We start from the raw sequence: 15382 nt of genomic DNA on the forward strand, positions 1-15382 counted from the left end.
GGCAGCCATTTTCTGAAAGACACTTTTTTCATAAGTGCTTTCCGAGCATACTGAGCTGCAGTGCCGGGAACCACAACGGAGATACCGGCACGGGGTAAGTCGACACGGGGGGGCGCCGACACGCGGGGGGGTGTCGACACGCGCGATGGGGGCGTCGACACGCGCGCGGGGGGTGTCGACACGCGCGGGGGGGGCTCCAGTGCTGTGAATACTTAATGAGCGCTCATTAAGTATTCACTGTGCTGAATTTAGGACCCAGCTCATTGGCTGGGTCCTAAATACCGTTTCAGAACCGATTTTGAGCCTAAAATACCGGTTCTGAAACGGGTAGGACCCTGCATTTTAACCGGTTAGAAAAAACGTTTTTTTCTAACCGGTTAAGTGGTCCTGCACCTTTCAGACCGCACACATTACCGTTTTAAAACGGTAAAAAAACGGCAATATACCGTTTTTAAAGTGCGGTCTGAAAGGGGCATTACTGGCTGATCCAGGCCAGTGCGGACATAGCACACACTCCCATTAAAGGCCTAGGCACACCTGCGTTTTTCCTGACACTCTAAAAATTGGCTGGTTACCACACCCAAAGGCCAGCTTCCGGTCAGTCTAATTGTGAGGGAATTGCGATAAAATTTATAAGCTATTTCTGCTGCTATTTGGCCTTGCCCATCCATACATGTGTGCAGTCAATCGAATGGATTGTGAATTCGCACAAGTGATCAACTCTGAATCAGGCCCTATGTTACCCTCATGTCACTGTCTGCTCCTCTCACTTAGGGGCGCATTTATCAACATAGTGCGATGCCGGCGCAGTGGCATCGCATTGCGGTGTTGAAGTACACCACCTGGATGTATGATTGGAAGGGCGCAGGGACCGAAAGGAGCCCGTCCCGGCGAAGCCCTGACCCGGAAGCCGGGGGGGCTGCGCATGCGCGGTTATGCGCTGACCCTTGTGACCGTACTGCCCCGCTCGGCAGTGCGATCCCGCAGCCATAGGCTACAATGGGCTATCGCCATCCCAAAATGGCGATAGCCCAGGATGCCGGGCTGCCCGATGTTAAAACATCAGGCAGCTTTGCATCCCCATAGAAACCTATGGGGGATGCGGCCGGCGGCGGTGCAGGGGGGATCGCACCAGGGATCGGAGATTCTTGCTGCGGTCCCCTTTTGCTACATTTAGGATTTAGCCGCAAATATGGTTTGATAAATGGGCCCCTTACTGATTACAGTAGCTGCAATGTGGGGAAGAGCAGGACCGTTCTAGCAGCTGTGTGGTTATCTGTAACATCCATGCACACCGACAGCTATACACAAGGTAAAATGTCTGTTTTATACCCGTTTCCCATTCAGATAACCCAAAGAACATAGAGACGAGGCGATGCATCAGGCGCCCAGACAAGTCCATGGAGTGGTTTACAAGCAGTGAGGAATAGGCACATACATTATAGAAGGCTGACACAACATAATGTTAGTCTACCGAGTTGGGAGTTCTAAATAAAAGATTTATTTTACATAATTTAGGTCACTGTACTCAACACTGTAAAAGCTGACAGATGTATAAGATATACTGGAGTCCGGGCATCAACTTTGGGATCCTGGTTCTGTAGGTTTTGGTGCTGGTTTGTATTTTCTCAGCTGCACAAGAAAAGCTACAAAATAAAAAAAATAAACCAATTGTGGTGAATTTCGATACACTTTTTCAACACAATACTTACCGTCTCCTGTTATAATACACTGTAACAGAAAACTGTGCAAATTAAAGTTAGTAATATGACAATAGAAACTTTTGTTCCATATATGAATTAGTTTTCATTCTAGCACCTGCTATCTTTAAAAACCCCTGCAGTTCCTCTTCCCTGCCTGGGGTGTCGCTGTCTGTTGTGGTGTTTCTAGCACAGGTCTGTTTTGCATATCAGTGCTGATATACAGACCAATCTGTGCTAGAAACACTCCAGCAGACAGCGACACCCCAGGCAGGGAAGAGGAACTGCATGGCTTTTTAAAGATGCATGGTGCTTGAATGAACACTATATGAATATTAGTCCCATATTTTTGCAGGATGTGTAACACACCTACTGTAGATGTGTCCTGCGTTCTTGCTTTTATCCCTATAAATCGCTAATATCGCATAGGCGTTTTTATTTAAGTGTGTTTTCTTATTTAATTTTCAAACACCCAACAAGATTTTAAAACTGCCAAGCCACATCATCAGATCCCCACAGGGAAAAACACATTGTGCCCCACAGAAACCAAAGAACAAACCTATTGGCCCCCATATGAAAAAAAAAAAACCACAGGTAAAAAAAAAAAAAAAATACATTGGCCCTCACATGAAAACAAGAGACCAGTGAATAACAGTTGAACTGGTGTGGCTGTAAACTGGTGTGGACATGTCTACATCTGGTGGCACTTGAGAAAACAGTTGAAGGCACAGTAGTGTACCAAAGCACAGTGGTTGAAAAAGTACGGATTCTTACCGGTTAATACGCTTTCCTCTACTCCTCCATGGCAGCCGAACACATGGGTTTCCTCCCTTATAGGTAGACATCTGGAAAGGAAAAGAAAAGACACTGCCCCTATATAAGGTCCGCCCCCCTGCGGCTCTGTGTCTTTCAATTATCAAGCTTAAACACTATTACCTCATAGCATAATAAACTACAACCATAATACAGTACTTAGATGTAACATATACTGTCCCACAAGAGGCGGGAAATACGCTGCCATGGAGGAGTAGAGGAAAGCGTATTAACCGGTAAGAATCCGTACTTTCCTCTACCTCCCCATGGCAGCCGAACACATGGGTAATACCCTAGCAGTTTCAATCACTGGGCGGGCAACAAATACTAAGTTAAGTTAGAACACATATAAGCAGTGACATGCTAACAAATGGAGCAAAGAAACAAAGAAAAAAGCAAAACCATACAAAAAGGATACTCTGCAGAGTTAACTTCACTCCTTACTTGTGCTTTCCACTCGGTTGTTTTGCCGAGCTTCAGCCTTCTCTCCTTTTCTTCTTTATTTATTATTTTTTTTTAAATGACTGCACTAAGGATCCTTCTGCCCACCTTGGCATCACTTGAAGATCCCACATCTACCCTATAGTGTTTGGTAAATGTGTGAGCCGACGCCCAACAAGCTGTCTTACATAATTCATCTAATGAGACCGCTTCTTTCTCGGCCCAGGATGAGGCGACAGCCCTGGTGGAATGGGCTTTCAGGCCCTTGGGGAGTTCCACTCCTTTTACTTTATATGCCTCCACAATGCAGTTCTTGATCCACCTTGCAATGGTGGCTTTTGAGGCTCCCAGTCCTTTATTCCTACCCTCCGATATTATAAACAGCCTTTTGGTTTTTCTCACCGATTCCACCCTTTGAAGGTAGATCTTCAAGGCCCTGCTAACGTCCAGTTTATGAAGCTTAGCTTCCTTGGTGTTAGTTGGTTTGCTGCAGAAAGAGGGTAGAACGATCTCTTGATTTATGTGGAATTGGGATACCACTTTAGGGAGAAAATGAGGATTTGTCCTCAATACCACTTTTTCCTCGAAAAAGTTCAGGAATGGCTCCTCGGCCCATAGAGCCTGAAGCTCTGATACCCTCCTGGCCGATGTGATAGCTACCAGGAAGGCCACCTTCGCCGTCAAGAACTTTATAGGCACTTTGTCAAGGGGTTCGAAAGGTTCTTCGATCAGTGCATTCAGCACCATATTGAGATCCCAAGGCGCCATAGGGTTGTGGAAGACCGGCCTGATTTTTTTAATGGCCTGCACAAACCTCTGCACGTAGCGGTTTTCCGCTATCCTGGAATCCAACATGGCACTAATCGCTGAGATCTGCACCTTTAGAGAGCTTACCGATAATCCCTTATCTAATCCTTTTTGAAGGAACTCCAGGACCGTAGCGATGTCCCTATGGTCTCTATTTTTACCTCTACAGAAGCGCACATATGCCTCCCAGATCCTGTAGTAGGTCTTTGATGTTGAGTTCTTTCTAGCCTTTAATAGGGTGTTCACCACTCTTACTGAGAACCCTTCACCCCTTAGGGTTCTGGTTTCAGTAACCACGCCGCTAATCTCCAGTGCTCTGGCTGTGGTTGAACGAACTTCCCTTGTCTCAGTAGATCTTGTTTCTGAGGCAGAAACCATGGAGCTTCGATCGCCATCCTCGTCACCCTGGGAAACCAGGATCTCCTGGGCCAGAACGGCAGAATCAGAATTACAGTGGCCTGCTCCCTCTGTAACTTGCTGAGAATCCGAGGAATCACGGGGAACGGTGGAAAGGCGTACAGTAGACCTCTCCCCCAGCCTGCTGACAGAGCGTCTGTTTGCCATGCTCGAGGCTCCCAGTGTCTTGAGATGAATTTTGGCACCTTCGCATTCTTGCTGGTAGCCATCAGATCCGCTGAAGGTAGACCCCATCTGCAAACTATCCTGTCGAAGACCTCCTGGCACAGCTCCCATTCCCCTGGCCTCAGCATCACCCTGCTCAGGGAGTCTGCTTGTTGATTCCTCTCTCCTGCAATAAATACTGCCTTCAGGCTCTTCGTCCAACTCTCGGCCCATTGCAGTAGACCTGCCACTTCTTTCATGAGGCTCCTGCTCCTTGTGCCTCCTTGTTTGTTTATATAGGCCACAACGACTTGGTTGTCTGACCTGATTAGTAGATTTTTTTGGTGTAGCCGATGCTGGAAATGCACGCAGGCCAAAGTGACTGCCCTCATTTCCTTCAAGTTGGAGTGAAGCTTTTTGGCTGCACCCATCCAAACTCCTTGAGCGGCTTCCCCTGCATAGACCGCTCCCCAGCCTGTACTGCTGGCGTCGGTTGTGAGAATCACCTGACTCTCCTCTAGGAAGGACTTGCCTTGACGGAACCTGCTTGTGTCTGACCACCATCTGAGGTCTGCCAGCGCGCCCCTTGACAGGGTAATTTTTTGGTTCAAGTTCTTTCCGTCCCCGTCCCATTGGGACAGGAAGCAGTTTTGCAGGGACCTCGTATGAAATCTTGACCAGTTGATTGTGTCCTGAGCTGCCGCCATTAGGCCCAGGATTTTCATGCAGTCTGCTGATCTGACTGTTTGTTTTGCCAGGAGACCTTTTATCTCCTTTCTTACTTTCTCTATCCTGTCTTCTGTCAAGGTAATTTTCATCCGGCCTGTGTCTATTATGACCCCTAGATACTTTACCAATCTTGATGGTGTCAGTTGACTTTTCTCCACGTTTATGATCCAGCCGTGTTTTTCTAAGTATTGGATCACTCTCTGTGTATGCCTGATGGCCATCTCCCTCGTGGTGGCCATTATCAGGAGGTCGTCTAGATACGCCCAAATTGCTATCCCCTCTTGCCTGAGATTGGCAACGAGCACTATCAGAACCTTCGTGAAAGTTCTTGGGGACGTGGAGAGTCCGAATGGAAGCGACGTGAACTGATAGGTGCTTCCTCCTAGGCAAAACCTTAGAAACTTTTGGTGATCTGCATATATGGGTACATGAAGATAAGCGTCCTTTAGGTCTATGGTGGTGAGGAAGGAACCCTGTCTTATGTCTGGTAAGATGGACCGGATAGATTCCATCTTGAACCTCTTTGCGTGTACAAATGAATTTAACCTCCTCAGGTCCAGGATGGTCCTGAAACCCCCCGAGGCTTTCTTCACTACGAAGAACCGAGACTGCCACCCCCGGCCTTCTTGGTCCTCCGGGACTCTCACCACTACTCCTTGCGCCATCATTGTCTTTAGGCTGTCTAACAATGCCTTTCTTTCCTGCGGGCATTTGGGCATGGGAGACACTTCTTGCCAATTTCCCGGCGGTTTGACAAATTCTATCCGGTACCCGCTGGAAACTATCTCCCGTACCCACTTGTCCTGCGTGGATTGGAGCCAGGCCTGCTGAAATTTTAATAGCCTGCCTCCGACCCTGCACCTGGCGTCATTGGGACAGGTTACGAAATCCAAATCTGCCCTCTTTGCTTCGCTGCCCCCGAAAGGAACCTCTGTTCCCGAACCAAGGTCTCCTATATCCTCTACCCGGCCTATAAGTTCTGGCCTCTTTAAGGTCCGGGTTCTGAAAGCGCTGAAACCTATTAAAGGGCTTCTTTGCTGCCTTGTCCTGCGGAAGCCATACCGACTTTCCGCCCGAGAGTTTAGAAATAATATCATCCAATTTGGCACCAAAAAGATACTCGCCCTGAAAGGGCAAGGAGACCAACTTATTCTTGGACTGAGCATCAGCCGCCCATGGCTTCAGCCACAGGGCCCTCCTTGCCACAGTTGTACTTGCATTAGCCCTTGCCGATAACCTTACTGCATCTAAAGATGCGTCGCAGACAAATTCAATGGCTACTTGCATATTCTGCACTACTTTAAGCAGTTCAGTCCTTTTGATGCCATCCAGTAAATCAGACTCAAGATCCTGGCACCATGACCTCAGGACCCTAGAAGTCACAGCAATTGCCGAGGAGGCCTTAATTGCCGCCCCTGATGTCACATGTTGTTTCCTCGGGGTAATTTCCAATTTTCTCTCCATACTATCTTTAAAGATATTTGCATCCTCTAAAGGAAGGGTAGTTTTCCGAGATATTCTCGCAATTGCAGAGTCCACCTTAGGCGCAACTTCCCAATGTTTAGCGAGCTTATCCTCAAATGGGTACATCTTTGCCACCCTGACCGGGGCTGCCACCTTTTTGTCAGGGTTGGCCCATTCCTCTTCGACTACCTCCTTTAATGCCTCAGACAAAGGAAAGGCTTTAGCCTTTTTCTTCTTGTCTTTAAACAACAAGTCCTGCAACTTGCCTTCCTCTGGAGGGTCTTCTATTTTTAGGGACTTATTAATCAGGACCAGCAAATTTTCCAGGAGGTCAGGATTAAACCCTAGCTCCGGTTTCTCCTGTACAACTTCTCCTTCCTCCACATCATCATCCTGTCCTACTGCCGGGCCCTCTGATCCATCAGAGTCTTCCGACAACACCTCCCTGGGCCTCTTAAGGGACATTTTGGCTAGGTCGTCCTTTGTGACGAAGGTATCCGCCAGAGAGGTCCTTAACATGGACACCAGGTCCTTCATCTGGTCTGGCCCCAGCATAGGAGGCTTTTTACATTTATCACAGACCAATCCTGTACATTTATCTGGCAGGTCTTTATCGCAAAGGACACATTTAGCAGGCCGCTTCTTGTGTCTTGCCTTGGCCTCAGCCTTCTCCTTGCCAGTCTCAGACCTAGGCCAACAATAAAGTACCATAAGTATACACTGCAAAAACTATCATATACTCCTATAGAAAACACTAACAAAAAAGAAACATCCAGTCTAGGCTTACCCTGACTTAGATGGCTGCCTTCTCTCCTCCTCCATGCTAAAATACTGTTAAAAGATACCACAGTAAGCAACAGTATATATAAGAGAGAAGCCAGTCCCTGCAGCGCTGCTGCACAGGGACCTTACCAGTCTGCTGAATGCTCTTGTTTCTGTAGTGCAGCGTAAGCCACCCACAACAGGTACAGCTTACAGATAGTTCTCCACAGCAGCGTTTTAGCCTCGCAGCGTTTTAGCCAGGGGAATCCACGAGCACACAGTCGGGCCGCCTGGCGCCTTCTCATGACGCCAGACGCCTCCCCGCGTCACCGCCCGCGTCACACGCCGGCTCCCTCCGGCGTCCCCCCCGCTGGCAACAGACGCTGAAGCGCCTGCGCGTCATTACCCAGCGCCCGTTCACGCGCGCGCGCGCGCCCCGGACACAGCACACACGCGGCTGTCGCATCCAGCCACAGAGGGGAAACGCCAGAAGCGCGAGACCTCAGAGAGGGACGCCCTTACACCGGACGCCCGGTAACCCTGTACTGCAGATATATCTCCTGGGCACAGATACCCATAACAAAAAAACGCCCCTTACTGCACTAGGCAGCGGGGCGCCTAGCAGACAGGCTCCCAACCACACTAGGTAGCGGGACACCTCTACCTCACCATGGGTCTAAACCCCTGCTGCACTAGGCAGTGGGGGAGACCAGCAGCCTTTTCACAGGGTAAGCCTCCTGTCCACCTGGAAAGGAAAAAAAAGACACAGAGCCGCAGGGGGGCGGACCTTATATAGGGGCAGTGTCTTTTCTTTTCCTTTCCAGATGTCTACCTATAAGGGAGGAAACCCATGTGTTCGGCTGCCATGGGGAGGTAGAGGAAACGCTGGTCTAAAGGGTCCTAGACACAGGTGGAGCTAACCCCCCCACCCCAAACCACGGTCTTGTTGCTGCACTAAGCCACACGTTCCTCTACAATTGTGCAGATGCAGGCTGTACACCACAAAAAGGAATCCACCACTGCCTGCAGTTCTCCACATATTTGTGGATTCGTGTCAGACCCTTTCTTGCATATTTTACATTAGGCAGAAATCTCATACTGCATAAATTGTATTCACCTGTATGTCCGTTTAACCACGGCATAGGCCGGGCAATGTAAGGCATCTGTCCAAAAGGCCTATTCTCCACTTGCAGTTCAAGGTCGTCTACGGGAAGAAACAAGAACAGATGTAGAGGAATATTAGAACTTGGATCTTTTTATATAAAATATACATTTATATTCTAGATCACAACCAGTTTATATATAAATCACAAGTGAGAGATGTGATAAAATATACCACTGGTGCAGTAGTGAACAATGGCCTCAGGATGACAGATCACCATTGAATATGCCCAAATCAGTCATTCACTGCCATAGGCCCTTATTCTGGTTCACTCGCAAAGGCAAATTTCTTCTTAAATGGACAAAACCATGCTGCACTGCAGGGAGGGGGGGGGGGGGATGTAACATGTGCAGAAAGAGTTCAATTTGGGTGAGTTATATTGATACCGTGCAGAGTAAATACTGGCTGCTTTATTTTTACACTGCAATATAGATCTCACTTTGAAGTAAAACCCCACCCAAATCTAATTCTCTCTGCACATGTTACATCTGCCCCACCTGCAGTGCACATGGTTTTGTCCATTTGAGAAGGAATTTGCCTTTCCGAATGAACCAGAATAAGGCCCATAGTCTTGTGTGTCATCTTCCAAGCCAATAAGACCTGCAAGTGATCCACCCGATTTGGCTCTTTTTGCCAATTATGTTTTAACATCCTGGCGCACTGACCATGAGGCAGCATCAGTCCATGTGTGCCCGCTTATCAACTAACAAAAGGACATAGACCTGAACTATCTTACCATCCGTTTGGGTTTCACTGTCGCCTTCCTCTTCCTCATCGGTCTCTTGCAGGGCCTCAGATGGTAAAGTGATCTTGGGTCCTACCCTCTTGGAAATGTTGCCGTCTTTACGTAACGAGGGTGCAACTATCCAGTCCTTAGCCGCAATTTCCACAATCTTCTCACATAACAGGGGAAGCTTCGCACACCGGATGCCCTCCAGCAGATCAATCACCTGGGTAATGCTTTAAAATGTAGAACACAAAACATGGGAAGTTTACAGCTAAGTAATAAAGTCCCCATGTATAGAACACAGACAAATACTCTACTCCCAGATTCTGTAAGAATCCCCCTCCGTTCATAGCCATCAAACCTGCAGGGGTCTATCCCTGGGGGACCTCTCTTGTTCTGGAACAATACCCCATAGCACCAAATGTTCTCCCAAGTCAAGATTAATCACTAATGGATGAACAGTGCCCGTTTTCACCTAATATAGTGTAACAAACACATGTGTATTCCACAATAAAATAAAAATAAGCAATTCACAAACAAAAACATTTGTGTACACATATAAGAAGATACGGGTATTATAATGGAGCCCTGCTCGTTGGGGTTATCTGAATAGGTTGGGGGGAAACGCACCCTTATATCGAAGGGTGAGTTGGGCGGCCAATGTACAGTCCATGTTCAAGGCTTACTCATATTTGATTAGAGCTGTAAGGTATGTAGTCCAGTAGGGATGAAGCGTTCCGCTAGAATACACAGCAGGGGTTGGTATTTACCCAATGAAGAGGTCAAATCTGCCTGAAGTAGTCCGTGAATCAGCAAGGTTGCCTTGCATCAGCTGGTAAGTAAACGGACACGGCAGAGGATGGAGACCTTGAAAATAGTAAGCTGATCCGGAACAGCACTATATGGCGGCTCAACACGTTTCGGTGGGCGGCTCACACCTTCCTCAGGAGCAGTATGATGACAGGTTTCCAAGGGCATTTCTTTATACCCCTCTACTGATGCTCCCAAGGTCTGGCTGCACAGATCTGCTACATGTGTATGTTACATTATTTTAGGTGAACCCCAGCACTGTCCAGTTATTCTTGCTTACTCCATATTTAAAGTTTCATGATGCGGGGAAGAGTCAAGAGAGAAAATTAAGGCAAGGGGGTTACGGTCACTTGGTCAACCATATTTACATGCTTTGGGTTGACCGCTCAAGGTAGACAGGCCGACATGGCTAAGTTCGTCGGGATAGGAAGGTCAACAGTAGGAAGTCAAAGGTGACATGACTTTTTCATAAGCAGATGGACTTACTTAGTGATATATACCGCACAGACGGCACCCTGCTTTAGGTTACTGATTATTGCTGGCAATATGACGTGTGGGTTTAACATGTCCAAGGCAGCCTAGAATACAAACAAAAAGGGAATGGGAGACATCTGCATCGGTCATAACCACAGCCCTGTATCAGTAGTGTGTGATTATACCACATAGTTCCTGATCGCTTCTCAACAGCAATCAAGCTCGTCACTGATTTTAACAAGCATGTCCCAATTATTCCACAAAAAAGTCTTGGAAAATGATTAATTTCTTTAACTTTTAGGAACACGCCCATCTTCTGTGCCCTAAATTGCAGCTCATTACGGCAATGACCCGTTTCCCAAGATATACTCACAGCATCAAACGCTACAGACTTATATTCAGGCAGAACATCCTGTATGTTTCTGTTGGTGAAACGCACGTTGTCCGGCCAAGGCCGGCCGCTTCGCAACTGCCAACAATCTTTCCATTTCAAGAAATTCTTTTTTGCTATGGCGTGGTGATCCGGGCGGACTTCAAAGCTGTGTACGCAGCCCTCCGTCCCCACTGGAAAGGAGAAAGTATTCCTGTTACGCTGCCGTAATCTGCAACATGTCACTTCATGTAAACCTAGCACACCGGAGTTTGTAACATTTGATGCAGAGAAAAATACATTTTAAACATTGATATGATAACTGCTGTGGAACTATGCATCCCAGCATGCCCTGCCAGTTGTGCTGTTGGGCACCAGTATGATCATAGCAGAGGGTGGGATACATTACGTTCTTAAGTAAATTCTGTTTTATAGCCTTTTACCAAGTCCTTCGATTCCAAGAAGAGTTAAGGTGCCCATACACTAGTAAGATTTATCTTCAGATCTGTCTAGTTGGAACAAAAACATGGTAATGGATGAGTGACAGTTTGGCAGTTTTCCAGCATTTCCAAGAAAATAGTCAACTGTCATTTGCTCTCATCCATAACCATGTTTTTGTTCCAACCAGACAGATCTGAAGATAAATCTGCGTGTCTATGGCCACCTTTAGGATCAGCTTTTATTTCTGGTAGAAAAACACATCTTTAACTGGTATGGTTGTTTCAGGAAGGGTCGTTCTCTTCACCACCCTAAAAGGCCCCCATACTTTAGGCCAACTTGTCCTAAGGGCAAGTCGGCCCCGATTTCCAATGAACTCAAGTAAGCCTGGAGAGCTGCAGGAGGGGGGCAGCAGAATTGAAAAATCCTATTCAAAAGACTGGGTGGCTGCTGATTGGCAGAGAGAGCTCTGTCAGCCAATCAGCGGTCTCCTATTTGGATGGCCGGGGATTGGCTGACAGAGCTCTACCAGCCAATCAGCGGCCACCCAGGCTTTTGAATAGGATTTTTCAATTGCCCCACCGCACCATACTGGATGCGGTACACCATTGAGATAAATCTTATGTGCAGCCGTCCGACTCCGATCCGCACAGGACCATGCATTGGATCCGATCGAATGTCATACTGTTGCAATTTGGGCTAATTTCATACGATTTCACAGCCCAATTCCGCCAGAATCTGGGCCTAAATCGCATATTGTATATGGGCTTTCACATCCTAAATATAAATAAGAACACACTTACCGGCACGTGATAAAAACAGACTCAACGCTCCGGACCCTGATCCGGCCTCTAATACCACATCACCAGGACTGAGATCCATCATCATCATCATTGCTGCGATATCCTATGTAGGGGACAATAAGATTAGCGGTGGGTAACGGCAGAGCATGACAACAACACACTGAGGGCCTGCTACAGAGTTGATCGCAAAAGCAAAATCTCAACTGGGCAAAACCATGCTGCGCTGCAGATGGGGCAGATGTAACAGTTACATATGGGCGAGTTATTTTATTTCTGTGCAGGGTAAATACCGGCTGCTTTATTTTTACACTGTTATCTAGATTTCAGATTGAACACACCCCACCCAAATTTAATGGGGCCCTACACATAGGGCGATTTCCAGGCATTTTCTAAGCAATCTGACTTAATTTGACTAGATCGCTTAAAAAATGCCCCTTCATCGCTGTGTTTGTAGGGTCCATAACTATAGCGATGCGCTATCGCCCAGCGATTAAGATCCAGCATGCTGGATAAATCTAGTTAGATCGACAGTCAGGGCCAGTGTTCTCACCGGAGGACACTGGCCCTGACAGATCGCTCAGCAAACACAGCGCTGACTCATCACTCTGCAGAGCGATCTAGCAATGCTCAGATCGCTCAGCAAAATCTCAACGTGTGTAGGCCCCATAACTCTCTATGCACATGGTACGTCTGCCCCACCTGCAGTGCAGCATGGTTTTGTACAGTTGAGAAAGATTTGGATTTTGCGATCAACTCTGAATTAGGCCTTGTATACAGACCATAAATGAACCATAAATAGTTATCAATGGGCATTAGAATGTATAATTCAAATACTTTTCTGACCTATGTGAGAGAACAGAGATTCTAAACTAAGTAAATATATTACAGCTTGTGCACATTATCAACACTGAGTACCATAAATACAGTGCTTCCTCAGTCCTCGGGCCACCAAAACGGTTCAGGTTCTCAGGATATCCCTGGTTGAGCACAGATGGTGCTAAACATGTCACCTGAGCCCCAAACACGGTTATTCCTACATTCTGGACCGTTAGGTTACCTTGAGGAGCAGGTTAGGGAATCTGCATTAATGGATTAGGCAATATCCAAGCTCACAAACGTATGTAGGTCATATTCATATACAGACAGGCTGCAAAAGAACTCCAGACCATGGACTCCGAACGTACAGTGTTTTATGCACCCATGTATCCTGCCCACTGTGCACAAGGATCAATAGGACCGATTCAGACCTGATCACTGGGCGGCGATTCTTTGGAGCCCAGCGATCAGGTAAACGCCAGAGTGTCTCCCCGCCCCTGTGCGTTCGCAGCTGTGCGAACAGGGGGAAATACATTCACAATCACCTACCATCTAATGGATTCCCACCCCCATGTGTAGCCACTCGGCACTGGGATGACCATGGGAAGATTGAGCACGTAGACTCCTCCCAAGGACGGGGCATCACCTGTGTTTTCCGAGAACTCCCACATAATACCGGGGTGCTGGCGCAGAAGCCGACTTTTAAAAATGAATGGGGGAGGCCGTAGTAGTGAAATTGGCCTAGAGATGGTTACTGGCAGCCCAAATATTGGGGTACAAGCACCCGCAGAGCTTTAGCAGTATAGGTAACATTTGCTATGACCTCCAACATATTGTAGATTTTTTTGGGGAAAAAAACAGCAGACCCCATGGGTAAATTGCAGCCGTAATACAAGAAGAATAAAAAAAAAAATGTTTATTTCAAATAAAAATATCAATTATTACAAATATTTAAAGTAACTTTAAAAAATATTTCTGCAGGGTGTGGCAGGCAGCAGTAACAGAATTAAAAAACACTTTCAAAAGACTGTCTGGCCACTGATTGGCTGAGTGAACTCTCAGCCAATCAGAGGCTGTCCAGCCGGGAGACTGCTGATTGGCTGAGAGCACTCTCAGCCAATCAATGGCCGGGCAGTCTTTTGACAGTTTTTTTTTTTTTTACATTTTCCTGCCCCCCGCCACGGCTGCAGCTCTCCTGGAGTCTTTAAATCCAAAAAAGTCAGACTAGTGTATGGGGGCCTTTTGATTTTATTATTTTTTGTTGCTAAAATGCTTTAAAATAATTTGTTGACATTCACGTGACAAAACCTATTCTACAATAGGACAGAGATGGCACCTTTGGGGTAATCATGGACTTTAACAGGGCAACGTTGCCTTAGTGGTATTGTGTAGGTCACAGGTGACAGGTCTAAACCCCATGACTTCCCTCCTCTCTGCCATCACCCACTCCTCCTGACAAAATACCCCTCCACCCCACTGGTCACTGTACTACTTACCACAGAGCTGGAAAGAATAGAGCGTACGCTTCATTTGAGCATCTGTCCAGTGGGTGGAGGTCTGGTACGTGTTCTATAGGAAGAAGAGAAGGAATGGCAGAGGGGAGGCTTCATCATGAGGTTTAGAGACCTGTATACTGCACAGTGCCAACCAATGCAGAGTTTATGATGCAAAACCACGATGAGCCCATTTAAGAAAGTTTTGATGAGCAAACCTTAGGGTATGAAATTGTGGGCCCCCGCTTCATGTACGTGACATATTCATCTAAAGAGGGTCTTTTCAGGAGGAAGTGGAAGCCAGTGGATGTCTGGAGCTTCTGTCCAGGCAGTTTGCCCACAATGTCCAGGCTGCTGATGGCCCCCCAGTTGCTCAGGAGTTTGCCAGAATTTTTCAGGACAAACATCTTCTTGAACATGGAATAGTGTTTTCTCTTGTACTCTGCGATGACCAGATCTCCTGGCATGAATGGTGTGCCCTGTGGGGGTGAGAGGGCACCATCATCTGGGGGAGAAGGCAGGGGTGTTGATGGGCTGATCTGCTCCTTCTGAGGGTCAGACAGCCCCGGATCTGGAGTTAGGAGGTCACTGATCTCTTGTGAGATAAACTCAGGAGAGATCATGTGACTGACCCTGTGCAGGGGTGACAGAGAACGCCTGGAGCCCCAGGGGGATGCAAGACTGCTGGGCACAGGGGCTGTAGGCTCCTCTCCCCCCTGCCCATGACCTTGCTGGGAGTCTGAGTTATGTGCACAGCCCTGTACATGGACCCGGTGTCTTCTGCAGAAGAGGAAGCTTCCTGCGCAGCCAGCAGAGGACAGTTTACCCGACAGCCAGAGCATTACCCTCCCGGAATTCACAGCAGAAGACATCCCGGTGTCAAAAATGATAGAACACTACTGGCAACGCAACGCTGCTGGCAGAGAGGGCTCTGCTCACGTCATCACCCAGCGCGAAAAGCAGGAAGTGAGCCCAGCACACACGTGTTTTCAGCACATGGTGACGAGACAGT

The 15382-nt window shown here is 47.5% G+C and overlaps 2 protein-coding genes across 4 annotated transcripts in view; one reads left to right on the forward strand and one right to left on the reverse strand.

Moving 5' to 3' along the window:
• The window catches only part of SPDYA (speedy/RINGO cell cycle regulator family member A), a 20779-nt gene extending 19108 nt beyond the window's left edge, over positions 1–1671 (forward strand). Inside the window, exon 5 of the mRNA XM_083175483.1 lies at positions 1348–1671. Coding sequence (XP_083031609.1) covers positions 1348–1430 — 83 coding nt within the window. The 3' untranslated portion in view covers positions 1431–1671. The remainder of the gene's footprint in view (positions 1–1347) is intronic.
• TRMT61B (tRNA methyltransferase 61B) lies at positions 1483–15382 on the reverse strand. Of its 3 annotated transcripts, XM_083175482.1 has the most exons (8): positions 14589–14729; positions 14374–14446; positions 12062–12164; positions 10824–11014; positions 10463–10554; positions 9176–9399; positions 8395–8481; positions 1483–1646 (listed from the first exon to the last, which is right to left on the reverse strand). In XM_083175482.1, the coding sequence occupies exons 3-8, from the start codon at positions 12150–12152 to the stop codon at positions 1579–1581; spliced, it is 753 nt and encodes a 250-aa protein (XP_083031608.1). In that variant the 5' UTR covers positions 12153–12164; positions 14374–14446; positions 14589–14729; the 3' UTR covers positions 1483–1578. The 3 variants fall into 3 exon arrangements, with proteins under 3 accessions (XP_083031608.1, XP_083031606.1, XP_083031607.1); XM_083175480.1 differs by lacking the exon at positions 14374–14446 and having other exon boundaries at positions 14589–15382; XM_083175481.1 differs by having other exon boundaries at positions 14374–14729.

Source organism: Crinia signifera, chromosome 3, assembly GCF_055691185.1.
Source record: "Crinia signifera chromosome 3, ASM5569118v1, whole genome shotgun sequence".
Classification (NCBI taxonomy): Eukaryota; Metazoa; Chordata; class Amphibia; order Anura; family Myobatrachidae; genus Crinia; species Crinia signifera.

What these genes read in the sequence shown, in the direction of transcription:
- TRMT61B (XM_083175480.1), bottom strand. Translation starts at nt 15,242, where the DNA reads ATGTCTTCTGCTGTGAATTCCGGGAGGGTAATGCTCTGGCTGTCGGGT. An exon ending in TCTGTTTTTATCACGTGCCG is followed by an intron (nt 11,015 to 12,061) that starts GTAAGTGTGTTC and finishes TCTCCTTTCCAG; the next exon opens with TGGGGACGGAGGGCTGCGTA. An exon ending in CAGTGAAACCCAAACGGATG is followed by an intron (nt 8,482 to 9,175) that starts GTAAGATAGTTC and finishes TTCTTCCCGTAG; the next exon opens with ACGACCTTGAACTGCAAGTG.